The 24,856-nt window shown below is 59.5% G+C and overlaps 2 protein-coding genes across 2 annotated transcripts; one reads left to right on the forward strand and one right to left on the reverse strand.

Moving 5' to 3' along the window:
* Positions 1-424: 424 nt before the first annotated feature.
* Positions 425-13,028, reverse strand: BCAN (brevican). Its single transcript, XM_065748887.1, is given in 16 exon segments — positions 425-613; positions 699-870; positions 872-882; positions 1,007-1,151; positions 1,380-1,462; positions 2,101-2,259; positions 2,409-2,516; positions 4,149-4,580; positions 4,755-4,937; positions 5,422-5,850; positions 6,780-7,073; positions 7,548-7,675; positions 7,768-7,942; positions 8,030-8,422; positions 8,527-8,619; positions 12,769-13,028. Coding segments are annotated over 16 exon segments (3,036 nt in total). The 5' UTR covers positions 12,974-13,028; the 3' UTR covers positions 425-587.
* A 3,507-nt stretch (positions 13,029-16,535) lies between these two features.
* NES (nestin) lies at positions 16,536-24,160 on the forward strand. The gene is made up of 4 exons (XM_065749022.1): positions 16,536-17,439; positions 18,305-18,429; positions 18,989-19,062; positions 19,572-24,160. The coding sequence occupies exons 1-4, from the start codon at positions 16,627-16,629 to the stop codon at positions 24,068-24,070; spliced, it is 5,511 nt and encodes a 1,836-aa protein (XP_065605094.1). The 5' UTR covers positions 16,536-16,626; the 3' UTR covers positions 24,071-24,160.
* Positions 24,161-24,856: the final 696 nt, after the last annotated feature.

The following is a 24,856-nucleotide window of genomic DNA, read 5'->3' on the forward strand; positions in this document are numbered from 1 at the left end:
ATGGCTCAGAGGCCGTCACTGTGCCCAAGCTGTGCCAGCACTGACCTGGTGCCCACAGCTCCAGTGTGCATCCCCTACTCCCAGTTTTGAGGCTGAGTGTCTCTGCCTCTCTCACCCATGTGCACATGCTCGGTGCCATGCATTTCCTTGCTTTAATCCCACAGAAGCGTGGAGTGGGCATGGGATGCACACATCTGGCAACGTGGCCATGTCCAGGACACAGCCTCAGTGTCCCCATACTGCTGTCCCACTGCAAAATGGGGGGAGGCAGCTGGAGGTGATGCTGCCATGCCCGAGCTGTCACCTGCCTTTACACCCCCCTTCTCCCTCCTTGATTTTGAATCTGTTGCCACTCCAAGACTCAAACAGCCCCTGCACAAGGTGAGACACCACACAAGCCGCTGCTGATTCCTTTTGAGGGGCTCTTTAGTTATTGAGATTTCTTTGTACAGATATAAAACAAGCAGAGGGCAGGCACCCACCAGGACGTCCCTCGCCCTGCGGTGCTGCACTGCCATCCCAGTGCCATCCCCATTCGTGCCATTTCCAGGGCTAGGGGTGGTGACAGCTGTCCCACAGGAACACGTTCACTCCTCGGGGTGCTGAGCCAGCCCTGGGGGGACACAAGAAGCAAAGAGCCCCAGTGAAGAGCCATCCACGAGGGCAGGTGTGGGGGTGCTGGGGGGCTGCATGCTCACCGGGGCGGCAGGAGAGCTGGGGCCGTTCCCAGATCCCATCCTCACGGCAGCGGATGATGGGTGAGCGGCGTGGGGCGAAGCCGTGGCGGCACTGGTAGCGCGTGATGGAGCCGATCTCGTAGCGCTGCTTTGGTTTGCCAAAGGCACGGGCGTTGCTGATGGTGGGGGGGGGGGCCGCATTGGACTGTGGGGTGGAGATTAGAGGGTAAACCCCCACTGCCCCACCACCAGCTCCCACCCCAACCCCCCAGGTGAGCTGGGAGCACTCAGGGCCTTTATCCCCAGCTTGGTGGGGGAGGGTGGCTTACCCAGCCCCATTTTGCAGGTGTAGGAGAGGTGGTAGTTGCAGGGGACATCACTCCACCGTCCCCCGTCGTGCCACACAATGACCACACAGTTCTCACCGGAGAGGAAATAGCTGTCGGGCTGCCCTGGGTGCCAGTTCTCATAGAGCTGGGGAGGACAGGTCAGGCTGGGGCTGCACTGCCACTTCGCTTTGTGCCCATGCCATCGTGCCCCACCTCCATGCTGCCGGCTCAGGCACCCCGAATCAAGCAGTGCTCATGCCAGTGGCTTCAGCTGGGGCTTCAAAACCTGGGATCCATCCCAAGGGATGGAGAAGGACCACAAGGCGTGGTGGGGATGGGAACAAGGGTGGGGGGGAGGGGCAGCATGGCTTACCAGGGGGCTGCCGTCGGACCACTGGAAGTCCCCCTCGATGGTGCGGTCATTGAGGCCGATCCATTGGTACTCATGGTACTGTTCTGGGGACAGAGGAGGGCTTGGGGGACACCACCGTCCCCCGGCACCCGTCAGGACTGAGGGTTTGGGGGGGTGAGAGTGCCGGGGGTGTCGCCGGGAGAGGGCAGCAGAGCCTCAGTGTCCCGATGCCTTTCTCTGGTGTCCCCTTGTCCATAACTGCATCTCCTGGACTGCCCCACTTCCCAGCTGTCCTTTCTACCTATTACTCCATCCTGTTGCCACCGTTTCTCCTCTCCTCTCCTCTCCTCTCCTCTCCTCTCCTCTCCTCTCCTCTCCTCTCCTCTCCTCTCCTCTCCTCTCCTCTCCTCTCCTCTCCTCTCCTCTCCTCTCCTCTCCTCTCCTCTCCTCTCCTCTCCTCTCCTCTCCTCTCCTCTCCTCTCCTCTCCTCTCCTCTCCTCTCCTCTCCTCTCCTTCCTCTCCTCTCCCCTCTTTTCCATTTTCCTTTTCTCCTTTCCTCTTGTTTTAAAAACTTTTTTGATGTTATTTGTCTGCCCATCTGCCTTTCCCAGCACAGCAGAGGGAGAGGAGCTCTGGCTCTGCCTTCCCCTTTTGTCACATTATAGCTCAGTCTTCAAGCCTCGTATAGACTGTGGAGGGATGCTGGGTGCTATGCTTTGCAGTCTGGCGTGGCCTCACATACCGTTGATGAAGTCCTGCTCCTCAGGGGTCAGGATGGTGGCCAGATGCCCCCCAAAATGCCTGCACTGCGACTCGGCGTCCTCCCAGCTCCGCCGGGTGGAGAAGTGCTTGTAGCAGGCTCCCTGGAAGCTGTCCCAGCTGGGGTTGCACCTCTTCAGCGCTGAACCACAGCAGGAGACAAGGAGGGAGAGAGGACAGGGTCAGCACTATGGAGCCCAGCCCATGAGCAAGCAAAGAAAAATACCCCAAAACAGGTTTCTCTGCACTGATGTCTATAGGACCACGAGATGAGTGGCCCTGTGGACTCACGTCTCTCGCAGCTGCTCCCTCCATAGCCTGGCAGGCAGAGGCAGGCAGGATGGGTGCCATCCTCAATGCAGGTCCCTCCGTTCATGCAGGGGTTAGGGATGCAGCCACCTGCAAGGCACGGTCAGCCCTGCTCACTGCAAGCCTCAGAGCAGCCCCTCAGCCCTTGGATGGTGCCCAGAGTCTGGGGTATGGTGGCACGCCTGGAGCTGTCCCAGCCGCCTGCACTTGGATGGGTTTGAGGCTTTGGCATGTCCCCAGGGACTTCAGCTGAACACTGTCAGAGTGTCCCGTGGATGGAGATGATTCCTGCTGCCCCCAGTGCGGCGCAATGATGGCTCTTTTGGAGGGGACATGAAAGGATAAGCCCTTGGCATGTCCCAGCCACATGTCCTCAGCCTGGCTGCAAGGCGAGCCTAATGCCTGTCCCCAACCTCACTGCTGTCATCTTCAGCCTGCCCAGAGCTGAGAACTCAATGGTGCCATCCCTGACCTGCAAAACCAGCATCCGCCCGTTCCGGTCATTAAGACACACGGTCATTAATCCGTCCCCAGCTCAAGAATGTGATTAAGAGCTGCCGCCAGCACTGGCGGCACAGGGAGTGCAAGTCCTTGGCACTGTCCAATGGCCCTGTGCCCTCACTGGCCCCAGACAGCATCACCTCTTCGCCTGCAGGGACACGCAGACATCTCCAGCAGACTGCAGCGGGTGAGAGATGAGCTATTTAAGGCCTGGGCATGTCCTCTGGGAGCATGTCTCTTCTTGCCAGGACATACACAGCCACGCAGCAAGGTGCTGAACAATCCCTGTGCTGGGGGGGGGGAGCAGAAAGGGCCCCCAGCGAGGCTGTCCCACAGGGACAAGGGTGCAGCAAGGTGGGAAGGGGTTTGATTGCAGAGCTGAGAGCATCCCGACTTAGGAGCCTGGGGGAATTCTGGCTTGGGGTCACTGCTCATGCACCCACCACCCTCCTGCTGTGAATAGGCTCCATCTCAGCCCCACAACGCTCATCTTGGGGATGAGAGCTCCCAAAACCCCCAGAGTTCTTTGGCTGTGTGCACCATGGGGGTGCTCCAGGGACAGGAGAGCCCCAGTTCACAGTGCTCAGCCCCAAAGGCCCTCATCCCTCTGGGGCCCGGGGGGTGATTAGTTCGTCAGTGGGGATGCGAGCGAGGCAGCGGGCGCGAGGATGAAGGGAAGAGCTAGCCAAGGTGCGTGTTCTAGAAAGCTTTTAATTCCCTTTATTAGTACCACTGTTAGTCAGAGGAGGGTTTGGGGCCTTCTTTTGATAGATTTTTTTTTCTTTTTTCTTTTTTTTCTTTTTTTTTCATGGAAACAGTCATTAAAACACTTCACAGAAGTAGAAGAGAATTAAGTGCATGCATAGCTCAGACCAATTTGTTTGACAAATATGTGCTTCTCCGGACCTTTGACCTTCCCTTACCCAGCCGAAGAGAGGAGGAGAGAGAGAGGAGAGATAAGAGACGGACAGAAGGACAGACAAGAGGGAAGCAAAGTGCGAAGGAAAAGTGCTGATGCTCTCTAGTGCCAGCGTGCAACCAGGAGCGCTGCCCCGAGTGCAAAAGTGACACGGTGCTGGGGAACCCCAGCCAAGCTTGCACCTGCACCCAGGCTGGCACGCTCCGTGGGCAGGGCGGGCAGTGGGGCGGCCGAGCTGGGTGCTGGGGACAGCCTGGGGGGCCCAGCATGGGGAGAGGTGAGGCCGTCCCTGTGGGTCCCACCTGGTTCTCCGGGAACAGCTGCAAGGAAACCCTCCACGGTTGCAACAGAGGGCACCGGGCGCTCTTCTTCATCCTCCTCCTCTTCCTCATCCTCCTCCTCTTCTGAAGATGCAGCGGGCATCCCGCGATCAGTGCTTGGGGTTTGCAGTGCATCGCTGCTGCTGGGCAACTCTGCATGCCGTGGGGTGACTGCTGTCGCAGGTGCTGTGCCCCCATCCCCCGGTGCTGTGGGTGGAGAGAGCCATGGGGCCCCCGACTGCTCCTCTCCATCATCCTGCAGCTGTGGTGGTGCAGGGGGCAGAGGGGATGCCCCAGGGTTTTCAGTCACATCTCCTGACAGCTCGGGGTCCTCAGTGGCCCCCGCAGCGGGGATGGGGGTGCTGCCCCCCCCGGCCTCATGGCTGCCTGTCGAGGGGGTTGACTGTTGGCTATCTGTTGAAGTGACAAAAGTGGCGCGGGTCGGAGGTGTCACCTGGCTGTCCCTGTGCCCAGGTGCCCTGCTGCTGTGGGCTGGCCGGCCCACAGCTTCCCACGGGCGGATGGGGAGGCACGTGGGGACAACGGAGCCAGGTGGCCGGGGACGCCCATTGGGTGGCTCTGTGTCACCTGCTGCGGCCACTGCTGGGGACAGGGCGTCATTGGGTCCCTCTGTGCCCACCAAGAGTGTCTGCACGTCCGGTTTCATGGGCTGTCCAGGCTCTTGCCCTCTGCCCAGACTCTCTGCCGCTGTATTCCCGAAGTCCTCACCCAGCACAGATCGCAGCGGCCACTCCAGTGCTGCTCCATCCTCTGCAAGGGGCAAGGAAAGGCAGTGAGACACCCACACTAGGAGCCAGCCGGGAACCCGGCACCGACATCACCAGCAATGAGCAGAGCTGAAGGGAAAACACTGGCACAATGACACCTGAAGATTCAGAAACAGCCCCAGGTCTGTGTTGATGCTTCCCTTTCTGAACCAGCTCCACACTCAGCTCAGCCATTGCATTATCCTGTCCCACATGCATGTCTGTTCTTGGCCCCTTTGCCACCTCTTGGCACCAATACAGCATGGTCTGACACTGACCCTGCCCACTGCACCCTGCCGTCCTGCCCACAGGACAGACAGACAGACATGGCAAGTACAGATCAACAGCCCCGAGCCCAGCACCACCACAACAAGACATTGACACCCTGGCTGCGGGTGCACCCTAGGTGAGATGGAGCCGGGACAGCTCCGTGCCTGCATCCCTGCTGCTGCTCTCTGCACCCCAGCCCTGAATGCTGCTGAACCTACCCGTGTGGGACGGCTCTTGCCTGGCCTCTGTGCACCTTCCACCTGTCCCTGCTGCCCCGTCCTGGTCTGCAGGGGACGGGCTGCCCGGTTGTGCAGCACAGCTAATTGGGACGCCTGCCTTGGGGATGGTTGGGGCTGTGGGGAAAGGGGCAGCCGAGGCTGGGTGATGTCCTCGCGCTGAGGACGTGGAGGTATCTACTGGGGGTTGCCGGGTGTCTTCGGGGGACAGGCTCGGCTTTTCCAGCTCAGCATCAGCTGCATCCTTAAAGAAAGGGATGGCGTAAATAGCCCCTCGCGACTCAATCTCCACTTGCGCTTTGGGCAGCTGCAGCTCCTCCAGCTTTTCTGCCACTGTAACAATCTCCTGGAGGCCCTCGGGCTCTCTGGCTTGGTATTTTCCTGCAGCCTCGGGGAAAGAGTTTGTCCCTTCTGTGGGCAGAAAGAAAGTGGGATATTACTGCCTTGTCCTGGCCTGCGGCAGCTGGGGACAACCTGGGGGACCCCTGTGCCCTGGCTGAGCCGGCAGCTCCCGGGTTGTTAGTGGGTTATGGGGACAGCGGTACGGCACTGCCAGATGAGTCCATCCTGCCTAGCTCCATCCTTGGAGACTGACACTGAGAAATGGGGAGGTTGAGGCAGGGAGGCATGCAGAGGGTGGTCCATGGGAGCACAAGCCCCAGAGGACACTCAGGTAGGTGGGAATGGAAAGACCTGTGCCTGTTGTCCCTGTGAACCTCTGTCCTCACACAAGTGCCCCAGTGTGCAGGGTGCCCTATTGTATTTCCTATCCATGGTCATACATAGACCTTACAGTCCTGGCAGGCTGTGCCCAGCAGCCCACAGAGAACCCCAAAATGCCCTCAACATCCACACAGGGGCAAGCTGTCCTGGAGCCGTGCTCCTGCAGCCAGCCCGGCTCCAAGGTGAGGGCTCACAGCATCGACCTGGGACAGGTACTGTCCCCAGAGCCGCCCTGAGCTCACAGACAGACAGCACCACAGGGACATCCCTGCCCTACCGTGCTACAGCAGCATGCAGTACTGAGGCCAACCTTACACTACACTGCCACGCGCCACCGAGACCATGCAGAGCATCCGTTCTCTATCACGACATATCAGCATGCAGGATTGAAATCATGCAGGTTATTCCTCCCCTATCAAGAGATCTTGGCATGCAACATTGAGCTCATGCAAAGCATCCCTGTGCTCAGTCAGCGTGCTCTACTGCAGCTGTACAAAATGCCCCTGCTCCACAGCGATAGGTCCACACGGCGAGCACGTAGGGATCTCTATTTGGTCCCTGCTTCATGCAACCCGGAGCCCATCCCTAAACCTTGGGGCTGTGGTGCCCCTGGTTACCTCGGAAGCAGTACGCATCGTATCTGCTCTGGGCATCGGGGAATCCCGTCTGGTTGCGAAACTGGAAGATGGTTTTGACACCCGGCAGGGCTCCTCCGCAGCGCTCCCGCGGGGTGACGATGGGATAGCGGACGCTGCCATCAGCCAGCCAGCCCGGGTTGCAGGCATCCAACCCTGCACTCCAGGCTGCATACAGCTGCCCCGTGCTTGCCAGCACCGCGCCCTGCTCCCGGCACCGCGCTGCCGCCTCCTCCAGTGTGAACTTGTCCGGGGCCATCTCCAAAAATATTTCCCCTGCAATGAAAAGAAGGAGGCAGGCGTCAGGAGATGGCTCAGGGATGGGGAGACAGCTGGAGATGGCACACGGTGAGGGGTGGATGTGGGTCCGTCCTTGCAGGGACGAGTATTGAGCCACCTGCTCAGCTCCCCTGAGCCCTGTCTGAAGCTCACTTTACAAGCAAACTTTCCAAAAGGAAAACGTGACTGATGTGGGTGCTGCTGGTTGCACCTGACAGCAGATTCTGTGCCATGTAGCATGCATGAGCAGCACAGTACAGAGTATGTGACACACAGGGACAGTCCCCAGGTCAGCAGTGCTCTCCAAGCAGTGGGAAGCATCAGTGGTTAGCTGCAGTAGGTCAGCAAAGGGCTGCAGAGGAGCAAATCTGTGCCCTCTACGGAGCAGTGCACATTTGGGACATCGCTAAGGGAACTGGGTGACAGCACTGGGCTGTGAAAAGGAGGTTGGACATGGGGCACTGCAGGCACCTGGCACGTCCTCGGCATAACAGTACACGTCGTACATGTCCTCCGGATCCACCACGCCGTAGTTCCTCACCCCAGGGAAGCCGTTCATGTCTCCATAGCACGCCTCACGGGGTGTGTGGATGGGGTACCTGGCAAAGCAGAGGGGGAAGAATGGTAATGGCCGGGGGGGCGAGGCACAGGGGAGCAGGAGGATGTCAGAAACACAACATGGAGTGCCCACCTGACGGTCTGGTCAGCAATCCAGCCAGCATCACACTGCTCATAGCCGCCCAGGTAGGCAGCGTACAGCTGCTCGGGGGTGGCAATGCTGGCACTGATGGCAGTGCATGCCTCCTGTGCCTCGGCAAACGTGTATGTGTAGCGCGTGGAACCCCCACGGTAATGAAACACCACTCCTGCAGGGAGGCACAGGGTCAGGAGCTAGGAGAGGTGAGCCGAGCAGGGTCCCCCCAAACTGTGCTGCTCCCCTTTTCTGTGTTTACCTTTGACTCTGAGGTCAAGGATGTCGTGGCCATCCTCGATGCCGTGCTGCACGTCACAGCGATAGATCCCCGAGTCGTTGGGGCGCAGCTCGGTGAGCAGCAGAGATGCATCAGTGTAGTGCTGCTGGAAGAGGGGCAAGGAGGCACGGAGGCGGTAGTCCTCACTCACCTTCACCCTGTCCCCTCGTGCTACCAAGATCTCCGCCTCCCTGCCTTCGGAGATGAAGGTCCACTTGACCCTGGGGGCTCCCAGCACTGCCCGGCGCCCCACTGTGCTGGCAGTGGGCAGAGGTCCGAGGTAGGTGATGAGGCAGGGGATGGTGACGTCCCCTGCCAGCACAGCATGCAGGGCTGGGTGCCTTGGGATGGACACCTGTAGGGCCTTGAGGTCATCTGGGGGGAGAAGAGTGGGGCAGTGAGCGGAGCTGGCACGTGAACCCTCCCTCTCCCCCAGATCTTGACTACAGTGTGAGGATGAGCACGGCTGAGGCTGTTACCTGTGACATCTTCAGGGCTGAGCACCTCTGGGACCACTGTAGGGGTAAATGCACAGAGCAGCAGCAGTGGGAGGACTGAGGCCATCCTGTGCCCTGTGAGTGGGGGAACAGAAGTCCATCAGAGGGCTTGAAGTGGAAAGAAGCATTCTACCCACCAGCTCCCTTCATGAGGCAGGACTGGAAGAGACTGGTGCTGCGTGCACAGGGTGATGCATGAAGGCATCAGGGTGAGAGCATGCAGCCAGCACGGATCCTGGATGGCACAAAGGAGAGGGAGCAGAAGGAAATGGACAGATGAGCCCTGGGAAGCAGGAGGATGGCAATGCCTCAGCTCAGTGCCCAGGGTCCAATCCACCCCAGGAAGACGGGTCCTCTGGGGACAGCATGGAAAGTCTGAGCACACAGCCAGGCAGGAGGCGAAGCCAGAGCTGGGCTGTGCATCTGGAGACACCGCAGTCAGAAACCTCAGAGGGGATTGTAATAGCTGGTGTTGTGCAGGAATGAAGGAATGAGCCACTGAGCCCTGGCTCATGGTGCAAGCTGGGCGTACATGCAGGCATGTGCATGCGTTGCTGCTTGCATGTGTGCACACGTACAGGCGTGTACATGTGTTTGTGCATGTGTGGGAAGGGGGGTTCAGCCAGAGATGGGGATGCTGAGGGTGCACAAAGCACAGGGCAGTGGGGGAGGGACGGAGCAGGAGGGCTCCTCGTTGCCATTCAGCTCACGCCGGAGGTTTCCCGCTCACAGGCTGGGAAAACCGGGGCTGAGCAAAGCAGCCATTATGTCCCAGGCCTCTCTCAAGGCTGCCTGGCACAAAGGGCTCTCCCCCGCCGGCTGGGGAGCAGCACTGAAAGGAGAGCCCTGCAGCTAGCGCGGCTGTCACCAGCCCCACCGAGCAGCACTGGGGACACTGGGGATGTCACAGAGGAGCTCCAGCCATCTGGAGAGGACACCAGGAGAAGTCCCTGCGTGGTGCATGGCTCTGCAGGATTGCATGGCCCCATGCTCCTTGCAACCCTCTGCAGGGGTCCGTTGGGGCTCGGTGGTTTCCTTGGCCCTGGATTGGTGTGCAGAGACCCTGAGCCTCGGAGAGCCTTTGTAATTTATGAGCTCTTTGCGCTGCATTGATTTTGGCAGCCACTGAAGCAGATTTGGCACCTCTGTGGTGAGCTCTGGCTCAGATTGAGGGCTGCCAGGGCCAGGCTGAAGGGAGGTTGTACTGGAGCTGCATCTCTCTGCAAAGGATGCTCCCCAAGGACCCCGTGGGGCCAGTGCACCACGGAGTGATGTGAATACAGTCCAAGAACCAAGGACAAACAGCCCCCAGGACCATGCACCATGCACGTACACCTCCTAACAGTATGCACATACACCTCCTAGCACTATGCAGCATGCATATACCACCCCAAGCACCATGCACCGTGCGTGCCCAGCTGCTAGCACCATGCATCACACATATGCAACCCCCAGCACCATGCACTGTGGATGTAGAACTCCTAGCACCATGAATCATGGATATACAACCCTGAGCAACACGCCCCATGCATACACAGGCCCTAACATCATGCACCATGCGTGTATACCCCCTAGCACTGCACACCACACAGCCATCCCTTCCCATCCGTGACGTGACCAATGCTGCCAGTACTGAGCTGGGGGCTTTCCCAGGTCTGGATGCAATTCAGCCCCACAGAGTGGAGCGAGGGACAGTCCCCGCTGCGTGGTGGCTGCAGCCAGGCTCCAGCGTGGCACTGGCCGTGACCCCCAGCGTGGTGGAGTAAGGCAGTTTTTGTCTCAGGTTCTTTTCTTCTCATTCCCCAGGCGCCGTAGAGGGGCAAGCAGCGAGCAGCCTTGAATCCCCAGCAGGAAATTCAGGGGATTAAAGCCACATAAGCACAGCAGACTGAGGTGAACGGGGGTCTGCTTCCTTCCTGCACCCACCCATAACTGGGGCACCCAGCACACTGGGACTGGGGCTCCATATGGGTTAAACCCAGCTCACCCTGCCTATGGCAGTCCCGTGATGTCAGGACTCTCAGGCGTCACCGTTTGAGGTTTGGGGTTTGGGGTTGGATATGTATTTTTTGCCACAAATGGGATTTTTTTCAGCCTTTGCAAGGGAAAGGCTGAGTAAAGAAGCAAGGGAATGTGGGCTAAAGGGAAAGTGGGAAGCAGGGAACAGGACTGGGTTAACTCTGAGCTCCTAGCCCTGGGGATGGGTGGGATGCTCACGTGCACGTGGGCTGCCTCCATTTCCCTGGGAATCCAGGTGAAAATGAGCAGAGGCATTTTGGGATGAGAGCAACCTTTCTTTTGCTTCCTCCCCTGAGCTCACTCTAATTTAAGCCACAGCAAAGCACGAGTGATGCTGCAAGCGGGGGTCCCAAACCCCTTCTTCTCCCACCACTACAGAGAGGCTTTCCCCCACTGTCCTGTCCCCATGCAAAGCCCCTCTGTCCCTGCACGTGACAACTTTGTCCCTGCTCCCAAGGTGCCCTGCCAGCCCGTAGTGCAGCTGATCAGCGGCTTTCCAGGGATGCTCAGCTGCAGAATGAGTCAGCAGCCACAAGGCAGAGCCTGGCCCCGCTCCAGTCTGCCCCGTCCCCCCCGGCTCCGGTCTGCAGGTGCCCCCATGTTCCCATGCACGTGCCTGTCCCGCTCTGAACCTGTCCCCTCCTTGCTGCAAACTGCCCCTGCTTCCTGCACCGACAACTCAGGGGACCCACCGTGCCCTCGGGGGGTGGGGGCGTCACAATTGTGAGCCCCCCATGCGCTGAGCACAGGGGATGCTGCGGGAAGCACCCAGCAGCCACTTGGCAGCAGCTGCTGGCAGAGCATAAAAGGCCGGAAGCAGGTGGGAAGGGGAGGAGGGGGGGGGTCCCTTCTGCTGCCAGAGCTGCTCCCCCCCCCCAACCCACGGTGGAGAAAGGGGCTCCTTGTTACTGGGTCGGGATGTGCCCCCGCTGCACAGGGAGGATCTGTGTCCCATTCTCAAAGCCTCATGGAACTGCGAAGGGCAGAGTTAGGCTGGTGGACCCCAGAGGGATCCTACAGCCACTTGGGCATGGTTCACACATCCACGAAGCATTGAACACACGCCCACTGCTGCAGGAATCCGGTGGGGAAAGTGAGGCACAGAGAGGGGTGGAGTAGAAGGTGCTCCAGATTTCAGCAGCAATGCCCGGTCCCTCAAATCCACCTTCCAAGCACAAAACCACAGCACCCCAAGGAAGCAGCCACAAGCTCTCACTTTGCCCAGTCCAAACCCATTCCCTGCAAAGCAAACCCAAATGCCCTGAGCACCATCACCCTGAGCTGCACTGGTTGGGCAAAGATCTGCCTGAGGGGGGAGCAGCACCCCCTGGACAGAGCCCATCATTCAGGGAGGTACTGAAGCAAAGGGTCGGTGGGGCAGAAAGGGTCTTTCCCACTCCTCCAGCAGCTGAAAAAGCAGCAACAGGTTCTGGGTCTAGCGGGGCTCTTCCCATCTGGGGAGCACTGAGGGCTCATTGGGATGCTCAAGGGGAGCACCTCCATTCCAGAGGCAAAACACTGTGGCTCCAGGAGGGCAGGGGGTGTGCAGCAAAATACCCCAGCCCTGGGCACACACACATTCTGGGTTTGTTCAGCAAAGAAAAGCAACGAAAATCCCACAGAACATTCCCTTTTATAATTTTTTTTTTTTTTGCCCAGCTCTTCTTGCTCCCCTATGGGACACCGTCAGGGCTGGGGGTCAGAGCTGAGAGTCCATGGGAAAATCCTGCAGTGCTATTCAGCCTCCCAAGCCCTTCTCTCCCTTAGCCCCAGTGGTATCAGGCAACTTCAGCCCCTGTGACCTCCTCCCCCTACACACACACAGCTCTGTGCCTCATTTTCCCTTCCCGGTGCTGCCCCAACTGCATCCTCCTTAGGACAAGGACCTGTCCCTGGTGGCTGAGCAGGGAGGGAGCTCAATGCTGAGACTTGCAAGCCCCCATCACCTCTAGCATCAATCCCAAAGTCACTTTCCCACCTCAGTCCCCAAGCACACACACACACACACGCTCCCGTTCTCTCTCTGCAGAGCCGGCGCTGTCTGAAAGAAACTTACAGAGCACACACACACACGCAGCCAAGGACAAAGCAGGGACTGCTGAGAGCATCCCTGAGGGACGTCCAGGTCACCCCACACCCCCAGCAAGCAGGGAGAGCTATACCCCCCACCCCAAATCCTCACCCCCGCACCACCTCCCCGCTTACTTTCTTCTGGCACAGAGGTGACTTGAGCTATTGCAATGAATAATGCAGTACAGCACCCGCAGAAGGGGCTCTCCCTGTGTCCCACCTTGCTCACAGCGCGGGCGGGGGTCCCCGGGGGCCCGACGTGGGGCTGAGCAGTGATTTCTCCGGGGCAGTGGTAGGCAGCAGGTTGGCAGCAGGGCTGGGAGTGAGCTGCACCGGGCATAAGTGCAGGCACCAAAAAAAGAGGAGTCCTCTGTGTGTCTCCGTGCCTGCGTCTCTCTCTCTTTCCTCTCTCTCTCTCTCTCTTTTTTTTTTTTTTTAATCCTTCCTCTTTCCCTCCTCCTTTTATATTTTATTCCTTCCCCTAAGAAGAAAAAAAAAAATAATAAATTATTACCGTGTTGGCAGAGCCGCGTTGTCCCTCCCTGTCCCTCCCTCCTGGCAAAGGCAGCACGAGACCCGCGCCGTGCGGCGGCTGCTCCAGCTGGGCACGGTGTTAACCCAATGCAGCAGAGCCGGGCAGCTGGGAAGGGACACCCTATATTCAGTCCCCTCCGGCATTGGGGTGCACTTTGAGTACTTATTTCCGACATTTGGCATCACTGGCAGGATGTGGGGGGTTGGGGGGAGGGGGGGGGCTGTGGGAAGTGCAGCCAGCGGAGCTGGGGCTTTGTCATGCAAACCCCCCTCTCTGCCAGCCCCACTGTGACCCCCATGTGATGGAGGGACCGGAGTGGGACTGGGATATTCACTCACCCAACAGGGAGAAGTGAAGCTGAGAGCCGGGCAGAGGCTGTGCCTCAGTTTCCCCATCTGCAGCCTGTGATGAGAGGAATGTTTCTATGGGATAATGAATGCATCTCTGGGTCTGGTGGCTCGCACCAAAACCTGGATCCTATGCTCTGAGAGGGATCCAGCAGATGTGGGGCTGTGTCCTGGGTGCATCTGGGGCAGCGTTTGCCCCCCGCGATGGAGCTGAGCCCTGAGAGCTGGTGGTGGAGCTTTTTTAAGCAGATTGCGCTCAAACTTTCTCCGGCTTACAGCATCCTCCACCCTGGGGAAGCCGGCACGGCGCCTGCAGGATAATTGCTCGGGTGAGTTTGCAGAAAGCCGCAGCTCCTGAGCAGAATTAATCATTTGTCGCCCTGGGAAATAATTACACGGCGGCGGAGAAGGTCTCGTTAGCGGCGCAGTCCAGCAGGCGATGCACACCGCAGCACTCTGCCCCATGGCACGTGGTTGGGATGCACACCAGGACAGACAAGGGGACAGACACAGGGATGGACACTGAGATGGGCAAGGGGAACCTGCTCCCCACCCCCTGTAAGTCTCAGACCTGCGGCTTCTCCCTCCCATAAGCCCACATCCTGCACCCGAGTCTTTGTGACAAAGTACTCAGGGATGAGGAAGAGGCAAAGTGCCTGCTCAGCAAGGAGTGATCTCATCCTAATTGGGGACAAATGTTCCCCTCCAGCTCAGCAGCGTGGCTCATCCGTGCTGCCCATGGGGCCACGGCTCTGCCCGTCCCTTCTACCATCTGTGTCCTGATGGGGGGCACCAGGGAGGACAGACCCAGGGACAAGCTGTCACCTGGAGAGGGGTCAGGGCAAGGTGGCAGCGGGGCACAACCCTTATCAGCCATCAGAGAATCCCCATCTGTTTCACAGCCCCTCACCCCTCTCCCCCCAGGGTGATGTCTTGGCCCTGCCAACCCTTCTCAGTGTCCACAGGGACCTTGTTCAACAAGCACATCTCCCTTGGCCACAGGCCGTCCCCAGCTGCATCCCCATGCCCAGCTGTGTTTCCTCCTCCTCCTCCCTCTGGGGCCCTGCTCGAAGCCACGTAGCAGCACCCTGTGCCAACCCCGCTGGCACCTCACAGGGCACTGTATGGCACGCACTGCCGTGGGCTGCAAGTTTGTGTCACCCCCCCAGACCTCCTGTGCCAGCTGACCTACTGCCACCAAACAGCCACCCCATAGCATCCTGCAGAGGGAGCCACGTCCCCATCCTGGGGGTCCCGACCCCAAGCATCCCTCAGGGATACAGGGATGTTCCCTTCCTGGGACTCCGAGCCTAGCACCCTGCAGGGACACACGGATGTCCCAATTCCTAGTGACTCCTGACCCTAAACACCCCACAGGAGAAGGAGTGCAGCAGCACCTTGCCCCGGGGGCTCCTTCATACAGCCCCCAGGCAGGGCAGCAGGGCCCTCCATTCCTGGGGGGGGGGGGGGGTCCATGTTTAGGGCATCTCATGGAGTGCCTGTGTCAGGGGGAGGTGGGACTGGGCACAATAGGGAAAGGCAAAGTAAAAGTGGAAAGGATGAAAGGGGGCTGTGAGGAGGGAACGCTGCATCCCTACAGCTGTGGGCACCAACACTGAGGCGTCCTCGGCGGGGGACAGAATTTGGGGCTGAGGGCAAAGGAAAAGGACAACGTGTCCAGCACGATCTGAAGAGGGCTAGCAGCGGAAACACATCGCCCCAGTTATCAGCCTCTAATTAGCAACGGCAACTCCACCGTGCTCCCTCCTGCCTGTTGCCCTGGGGAACCCGGCCTGGGGAAATGGGGCTCCTGCAAGGAGGGAATGCAACCTTTCACCCCCCACCCATACACCCCGAATGGAGGAGGGACGGTGACTCGAGGACGCAGTGCCCCAGAAGCCCCACAGGGTTCGGGGTGGCTCTGGATGGCCTTGGCCACCAGAGGGGACTATTGCTCGCCTCTCTCTTGCAGCGGGGCGGGAGCTCGACGACGTGGGACAGCTGGGAGGGGTCACTCATTCTTTGCCTCCATGCAGTGGAAGGGACAGCGCAAGGACTGTCCTCACCGCCCCTCCTGGAGTGGGGGGTCTGGGAGAGAAGGAGCTGGCGCAAAGCTTCTCCCCGATTATTTCTTTTCCAGACTCTTTTGTTCTCAGACAGCTCCAAGTTGGAATTTCTAGCCCCCCCTCCCCCCGAATAAATCAAATAGAAAAGCTCAGCCCGTGCGGGTCACACTGTGAGCAGAAACAAATGCGGGACCAGCATGTGCCAAATTTCGACAGCCACGGTGTGAATCCCCACCGGGCTCCAGCGAGACAACATCTGGAACATGGGAGCAACACAGCTGGACACAGCTGGAAGCAGAAGGTGGCTGGGGGTGCTGCCTTGCAGCCCTCTGTCCATTCTCCCTGTGCAAAAGGATGCCCCCTGGGCTGGATGGAGGGCTGTGAAGCTGGGGCAGGATTTGTGCCCAAGTGGTGCCTGTGGCTGAGCCCAGATCTGCTCCAGTCACTGAGATGCACAGAGAGGGCTCAAGAGCATCCCCATGGGACATGTCCTCCCCGGGACACCAAAGCCCTTAGTGGTCCCATTTGGAGCAGTACAAAGGGTCCCACAACCAGGCACTGTGGGGTGGGGGTCTGCCCTTGGAAGACCCCAGATAAAACCCACGGGAGCCCCTCGCTGCTCCGGGCTCACTTGGTGCTCTGGCTGCTTTTTGGGTATTAGCTGGGGCACAGATGGCACCGAGCCCCAAGGTGCAGGATGCAGCGTGCTCGTTGGGAATCCCAGCTGTGCCTAAAGGGGAAACTGAGGCACAGCAAAACCCAGCCCTACCCTGAATGAATCCACCAGCCCCGCAGCATCCCACAAAGCAAAGCTCCACCCCGGCATGGCGCGTCGCCATCCCATCTCAAGCACTGCCCGACATCTCAAGGGGACAGCGGGGGATGGGGCATAGGGATGGGGCTGGCAGCAGCTGCACCGGCTGTGGAAGAGTTAACCCTGCTCCTCTGCTCGGGTCTCAGAGGCCTCCCACTCACCCGGCGTGAGTATGAATAGCTGCGCTCGCCTGCGCCGGCACCGCTCTGCTGCCTTCCTTCTACCGCTGCGATGCTGAGCACAGAGGGCTTCGTGGGGGCGAGAGCTCTGGGTGAGGAATCGCTGCAGATGTGGGACCTCAACAAGCGCCTGGAAGCCTACCTGGCCCGCGTCAAGTTCCTGGAGGAGGAGAATGAGGGGCTGCGAGCTGAGATCCAGAGCACCAAGGAGAGCCCGGCCGGGGACCCACGCAGGGCCAGGTATGAGGAGGAGCTGCGGTCGCTGTGGGATGCTCTGCACCGTGCCTTCACTGAGAAGTGTGCAGCTGAGCTGGCCAGGGACAACCTGTACGAGGAGGTGCAGCACGTGAGGAGCAGGTGCCAGAAGGAGCAGGCAGCCCGCGAGGAAGCCAAGAGGCAGCTGTCCTCCAGCAAGAAGGAGCTGGAGGAGGAGAGACGGGCACAGATCTGGCTGAAGGAGAGAGCTGTGCAGCTGGAGAAGGAGGTGGAAGCTCTGCTGGAGGTGCACGAGGAGGAGAAAGCGGGGCTGGACCAGGAGCTCACCAGCTTCTCACAGAGCCTGGAGGGCTTCCGCTGTGCGCCGGTGGCATTCCAACCCGTGGAGGTGGAGGACTACTCCAAGAGACTGTCAGAGATCTGGAGAGGGGCAGTGGAGACCTACAAGGCAGAGGTGTCGCAGCTGGAGCGTGCTCTGGGCCAGGCCAAGGAGAACCTCTGGCAGGTGGCAGAGGACAACCAACAGAGCCAACTGCAGCTGCGGCACCTGGAGAAGGAGCTGGTGGGGCTGAAGGCGCGGAAGGTGATGCTGGAGGAGAACCTGGGCCAGCAGTGGCAGGAGCAGCATGGAGAGGCTGAGAAGTTCCAGGTGGGGAGAGTGGGGAGCTCGGGGGGCTCGAAAGCTGGGGAGGGGAAGACAAGAGCAACTCCTCGGGTGGGCTGCAAACCCCAGGACAGGGGCTGTTTCTTCCCATTTCTGCAGCCGCTGCATTCGGGATGGTTAAACTTCATCCGACTTAGCCACAGCTGCAGACAGACAGCTGCAAAAGTAATTCTGCAGGGGAAGTTGTGGGGGGAACAGGCTGCAAATGCAGCCCAAGCTCATGGGTGGAGCTGCAGACCCCATGCAGGGAAGGGTCCCTCTTTGTTCCCGGTTTGAGGATGGAGAAGGGGATGCTACAGCCATCCACTCAGAGGATCCATCCTTCCCACTCTGGCATCTCATGGCCCCAATCCCCTCCAGCCTTCCCATCCCTACTCCAGCAGCTGCATCCTTCTTGTGTTTTTACTCCACTCCTCTGCTTGCTCCCTTGAACCTTCTCCAACCTCCTCATGCAAAAATGAAGTGCCTCTGGGATTCTCCTCCCTGCAGCACCCTCAGTACCTGGGCACCCCCGGGACACCCATCTCTAACATCCCCAAGGAGCACTGGGGGCACCCATGGGTGACAGAGAGAGCCACCCCAAGCAGTGCCGGGGTTGGGATGGATCCTGGATCCCTGTCCCCACCACAAGTCATGCAGCAGGCGGTGCCAGAGTGGAGTCACAACTGCTGACCCACATCCTCCGGAAGAGGACGGAGCACTTAATTTCCCATGGGACAAAGAGGGTCAGGACCAGGAAGAAGAGCAATGATGGGGTGGTGGGAAGCACAACCCATGCAGGAGCGATTTGTGCCACCAGAGCTCCCTCCCCCAGACAGTCAGGTTGCTGACCCTGTGCTTCTCACTGCAGCTGGCCATCGAGGCCCTGGAGCAGGAGAAGCAGAGCCTGCAGGTGCAGATCGCCCAGGTGCTGGAGGACAGGCAGCAGCTCATGCACCTCAAGATGTCCCTCAGCCTGGAGGTGGCAACCTACAGGTGAGATCTTCACTGTGGCACAGCTCCCTTCGGGGACACAGAGTGCTCCCACTGTGCTCCCGTGTGCACAGAGAAGGATGATGCACCAAACCTCCCCTTGTAGCTTTACCCAGGCTCGCTGGACAGAGCAGCAAGGGGGCTGCTGGGAGACTCTGGGACTGAACCCTGTAGCCCCCAGTCCGTTTCCAGCCCTTCCAGATGGCCCCAGACAAAGGCAGGGGGGACAATTAGCATGAGAATAGGGGCTGTCCCCAGCGGAGGGGCCTCCCCGGCAGCGCATGATGTCACCCGGTGGTGAGGACACTAAGCTGGGGATGGGGGGATGGGAGGGGGCCCATGTAGCGGGCGAGGGGAGAGCTCCTTGGCAGGCAGTGAGGGGGGCTGCATCTGGGATCCCCTATCCCACACCTTACAACCAGGTGACCACCCACAGACATTTTATGCCACGGTGTATCTGTGGAGCATCCCCTCGGGCTGCACATGTGGTTGGACAGCTCAGCACTGGGTGTAAAGATATCACCCCCCCCTCCCCCCCCTCCCCAAACACCTCTCCTTGCAGGACGCTGCTAGAAGCAGAGAGCACCCGGCTGCAGATGCCGCCCGGGGAGTTCAAGCTGGCCAACAGCCTGCGAGGTAAGGGAGGGCCAAGGGGTGGAAGGATTTTCCTGGCAAGGGTTGGTCAGTGAGATAGGAAGGTGCTAACAGCGGGCACTGGTCTTGCCGGCACCTCCTTATAGAGCAGATAAAGGCTTATCTGCTACTTTTCCTCCCCTGTATGAGGAGCCTAACACAGGACCTCATGCTCGGCAGCGGGCTGAGCGTTTCCTTTTTTCCTTAAAAAAACTGGAAAACCGTCACCTGCTCACATCCCTGCAGCACAAGCCCACCACATCCCTGACCCTGCTGCTGCAGGCAGGGCATCCAATGCTGCACCCCCCCCCAACCCCCCCGCAGCATCAGTGCTCAGCATCACTCAGGGGAGGAATTTCTCACTTCCCTGGAAGCATTTAAAAATAGGATTGGGGTCAGCAAGAGGGGAGAGAGGAGCTGCTGGGCTGCAGTTGGGTGATGGAGTGATCTCTGCCCCAACCCCTGGGTTTTGGGCTGTGCCCCCCACACCGCGCTTTCCCTGCTCTCTGCAGATGTCAAGCTGGAGGCGAGCAGCAGCAAGCACCGTGCCAGCCTTGCTGCCTTCCCCCGGCCCGAGGGGGTGATACAGCTGTGCAGAGCCCCTAGTGATGCCCTCAAGGTGCTGACCCCAAAAAGCAAGAGCTCCAGTGCACAGGAGTTCCAGAAATTCAGCTCGGTCCTGCAGGCACCGAGGAGCTGGGAGCTGGCTGCCCCCAGCCGTGCTGTCCCAGTGCTGTCCCCAGAGCCGGGCAGTGGGGGGGCAGAGAGCCCAGCCCAGGAGCGTGGGGCTGGTGAGGAGACCCCCATGCAGAGCCCACTGAGCCCTGAACAGCTGGTCAGCCACGCACTGCAGGATGCTCTCAAGGAGATGCAAGATGATGCTGAGGCCAAAGAAGTGCCTGCACTCGGTGCCACCCAGAGTACCAGGGATGGGAATCTTGAAGCCCCTGTGGAGGAGGAGGAGGAGGAGGAGGATGCAGGAACCCAGGAGGTGGGTGCTGAGGGTGGCACCGTGTCCCCACCTGAGCTGTGTCTCTGCAGCAATGTGCCCACGTTGTTAAGTGCCACCCAGAGTGATGCAGAGAGCCAAGAGGAGATGTGGGAGGAGGAAAGGAGCAAAGAGGAGGAGATGCTGACCCTGCTGAGCCCCATGGAGAGCCAGGAGCCAGGGGGAGAGCCCTGGGGAGGGGACACAAGGGGCTCCAGGCTGGAGGTGGGCAAGGAGGACATGGAGGCCACCAGCATGGAGGCACTGCACGTCTCAGAGACCAAGGAGAGGAGGGAACCCTGGAGCCCTTCCAGGGAAGATGTGGAATGTGAGTTCCCGGATCACGAGGGGGAAATGCGAGAAGAAGGGTCCCTGCAGATGGAAATTGAAGCTGCTTGTGCTGTCCCTGTGGGGAGCCACCTGGTTTTGCCTACAGGATGCCACCTGCAAGAGGACTTTGTTGAGAGAGATCAGGAGTCTGAGCACCAGGAGACATCCCTGTGTGAGCTGGATGCAGGGGAGGAAAGGGAGCAGGAGGTGTGCCTGGAGCTGAAGGCCTCCAGCATTGAGGGGGCCCTGCCACCAGCAGAGGGATGGTCAGGGGCTGGAGAAGACACTACAGGAAGGGAGAGCACGGGCAGAACAAGGGATGGCGAGGGAGATGAGGGAGATACAGGAAGGGAAGCACTGGGGGGAGAGGATGCCCTAGCAGGGGAGGCTTTGGGAGCCAAAGAGCTGAAGCAGGAGAGCATGGGCTTGGAGGAGGATGAGGACACGTGGGAGGAATCTATAGAGCTGCAGAAAGAACATAGAGACCCCAAGGAGGGACATGAGGATCTGCAGGAGGAGTATGAGGATCTGCAGGAGGAGCATGGGGACCCCCAGGAGGTGCATGGGGACCTGCAGAGGGAGCTCGGGGATGCCCAGGAGGAACACATGGGCCTGCAGGAGGAACACGGGGGCCTGCAGATGGAGCATGGGAAACTTCAAGAGGAGCATGAGGACCTGCAGGAGGAGCATGAGGACACCCAGGAGGAGCATAGGGACCCCCAGGAAGAGTATGGGGACACCCAGGAGGAACATAGGGACCTGCAGGAGGAGCATGAGGACACCCAGGAGGAACATAGGGACCTGCAAAAGGAGTATGGGGACACCCAGGAGGAACATAGGGACCTGCAGGAGGAGTATGGGGACACCCAGGAGGAACATAGGGACCTGCAGGAGGAGTATGGGGACACCCAGGAGGAACATAGGGACCTGCAGGAGGAGTATGGGGACACCCAGGAGGAACATAGGGACCTGCAGGAGGAGTATGGGGACACCCAGGAGGAACATAGGGACCTGCAGGAGGAGTATGGGGACACCCAGGAGGAACATAGGGACCTGCAGGAGGAGTATGAGGGCACCCAGGAAGAACATAGGGACCTGCAGGAGGAGCATGAGGACACCCAGGAGGAACATAGGGACCTGCAGGAGGAGCATGAGGACACCCAGGAGGAACATAGGGACCTGCAGGAGGAGCATGAGGACACCCAGGAAGAACATAGGGACCTGCAGGAGGAGTATGAGGACACCCAGGAGGAACATAGGGACCTGCAAAAGGAGTATGAGGACACCCAGGAGGAACATAGGGACCTGCAGGAGGATAGGGACCTGCAAAAGGAGCATGGGGACCTGCAGGAGGAATACAGGGTCCTACAGGTGGAGCATGGGGTCCCTCAGGATGAACATGGGGACCTGCAGGTGGAGCATGGGGACCCCCAAGAGGAGCATAGGGACCTGTGGGAGGAACACAGGGGTCTGCAGGAAGAACATGAGGACATTCAGGAGGAACATAGGGACCTGCGGGAGGAACATGGGGACTCGAAGGAAGAACATGAGGGCACCCAGGAGGAGCTTGGGGACCTGCAGGAGGAGTATGGGGACACCCAGGAAGAACATGAGGGCACCCAGGAGGAGCATGGGGACCTGCAGAAGGAAGATGGGGTCTGGCAGGAGGAACATAGGGACACCCAGAAGGAGCATGGGGACCTGCAGAAGGAAGATGGGGTCTGGCAGGAGGAGCATGGGGACCCCCAGGAGGAGCATGGGGACCCCCAGGAGGAGCATGGGGACCCCCAGGAGGAGCATGAGGACCTGCAGGAGAAGCATGGGGTCTTGCAGGAGGAACATAGAGACACCCAAGAGGAGCATGGAGAGCCCCAGGAGGAGCATGGGAACCTGCAGGAGGAATCTGGAGACCCTCAGGAGGAACCTGAGGAACCCTGGGAGCAGCCTGGGTTGCAGGGATCTGCAGAGGATGGGCTGGAGCAGGACACTGAGCTGAAGCCAGGAGATGAGGCGTGGGGCAGGGAAGACAATGATATTCACCAAAAGCACCAAGCACAGGACAGGGAAGGGACAGCAGAGGATGAAGAGGAGACAGGAGTCACAATCACATCCCAAGAGCCAGTCCAGGTGGATGATAACCCACATGTAGAGGCAGCAGAAAATGAGGAGGGAGATGGCTTGTCACCAGCAGAAACAGAGGAAACCCAGGAGGATGAGGATGAGGGAGATGCTGGGTGTGAGTTGCAGAGCCAGCAGCAGCCACAGAGCCCAGCAGGACAGGAGGCTGAACCAGCTCCAGGGCATGAGGAGGTCAGGTATGGGGACACTGGGGAGGCACCAGGGGACCCACAGGGGCTGTCTGAGGCACTGGAGGTGCAGAGTGAGAAGCTCAGCTCAGAACCCATTGAGCTGGAAAGAGGCAGCCTCAACGCTACGGTGCTGCAGCAGGATCCAGGCAATGGTGCAGAGAGTGATGAGCCCACGGAGGAGAATGTTCACTCGGAGGATGCTCAGTTGGAGGAGCCCAGGATGGAACTGGAGGACACGCTGCTCAACAGCACGCCACTATGTGCATACAGCGGGGAGATCCTGCAGTCTGCCCCAAATCCTCTGGCCAGTGGAGGGGATGAGGAGACAGCACCTGAAATGGCTCAGGAGGAGGAAGGGGAGCTGAGAGGGAGTGATGAGGCAGAGGTCCATGCAGTGCCAGAGAGCTGTGAGGAGTCAGGGATGGAGCTGAGCCCTGCACCAGAATGCACCGAGGAGGAGGAAGGGTACTTCATAGTTTCTGCTCCCAACCAAGAGGGGTCCAGCATGGAGGAAGCTGAGAACTCAGAGGAATTTGAAGAAATTAAAGTTGAAGCAGCAGAAGACAGAAAGGATGAACTAACAGTGCCCGGAGTAGTGTCTCCAGTGGCAGAGGATGAAGGGCACTTGGAGAAATCAGTGGGGGAAGCTGAAGATGTGAAAATGCCCATGGGAGAATTCGAGATGCCAAAGGAGGAGGATGAGGAGGATGAAGAGGGGTTTTCTGCTGAGCTGCAGGAAGGACTGGCTGTGCCTATGGCTGAGGGACACAGTGATAAGACCACCCTGGGTGACGAGGGGCTGGGGGAGGAGGACGTGCAGGATGGTGACAGCCCCCTGGCCACCGAGACTTCCAACACTGACCCACCTCCAGGCTCCATGCTGGAGCACGAAGCCAGGATGGAGGCAGCTGAATATCTCCCCGATGTGTCCACACAGCTGCCAGTGGACATCACGAAAGACTCAGACATCCTGGAAATAGTGGAGCAAGCCCTGGAGTTCAATCAGGAGCTGGTGCTGGGAGCCAAGCTGGCCAAGGACGGGCAGGGGGATAACGGTGCACAGCCCCCACAGGAGGAGGAAGGAGGGTCCTCAGCTGCCTCGTCCAGCGATGAGCAGCCAACAGTGCAGGAGGCTGTGGCAGAGCCTGGGTGCACTGAGAACGGGGAGCAGAATGGGCTGCACCGGCAGGCCAGCCTGGAGGACCTGGCTGAGTTCACCGAGGAGGGGTTGAATGGCATCACCCACCCTGGGGAAGCCCCTGCTGCCCACACCCTGCCCCTGCCCAGCAAGCACGGTGGGGCTGAGCCTATCCCTGCGCTGTCTCCGCTGCAGGACCACGTCCTGCACCCAGAACAGGAGCCCTGGTCCTCAGGGGAGGAGTGATGGTGGTGGGACCCCTGCAGCCCTGCGACAATCGGATGCCTCCCATAGCACTACCGACATAGCACGCCCGTTTCCCTTTGGTTTGTAACATGTTTGTGTGGGTTTTGCCTTGTTGAACGGATGCCCGGCACACGGTAACGCAGCTGAGCAAAGGGCCACGACTTCACACCTCAGAGCAAGGAACCGGGCTCTCTCACTCCCCCCAGGTCCCACACTTGCACTGGGTTCGGCCTCTATTTCATTTAAACACTGCGTATCCTCCTTCCCCATTCAGCCTGGCCGGGTGCATGCAGAGTGATTGTGTAAAGGTTCACCTTCGTGCTGCACCCCAGGGTGTCCGTCCCCAACCCACCCAATGCTCACAGCGCTGAGCCACGCCGGATGCATCCGCTGCGTTGACACTAAGTTAATAAAGCATCGCCCTCCCACTCAGACCTGTTGCATCCCAGCTTTCATTCCTGTGGAGGGGGGGGATCTGGATGGGCGAGCCCGTGGATTTTGGGCAGAGCTGGGGGCGTGAAGGGGACACAGTGGTTTCAAGGCTGCTTACCCCTAACCACTGTCCTAGGGCACAAGTGCTGCCTGGAGCAGGGGGACGGACGCCAGCCCACCCTGACCCCATGCCAACACACTCAACAATGAGACAGCAGAAAGCAACTGCTATTGCTGCCTGAGCAGGGCACGCTGCCCATGAGACTGCCCAGTACCCAAGCATCCCAACCCAGCCAAGGCACGTTGCTCCCAGCCCCGATGGATGACGCATTGCCCCTTCTCCCTGTGGCACCC

The sequence above is a fragment of the Cyrtonyx montezumae genome, unplaced genomic scaffold, assembly GCF_038088225.1.
Source record: "Cyrtonyx montezumae isolate F1298 unplaced genomic scaffold, pur_monq_1.0 scaffold_57, whole genome shotgun sequence".
Lineage (NCBI taxonomy): Eukaryota > Metazoa > Chordata > Aves > Galliformes > Odontophoridae > Cyrtonyx > Cyrtonyx montezumae.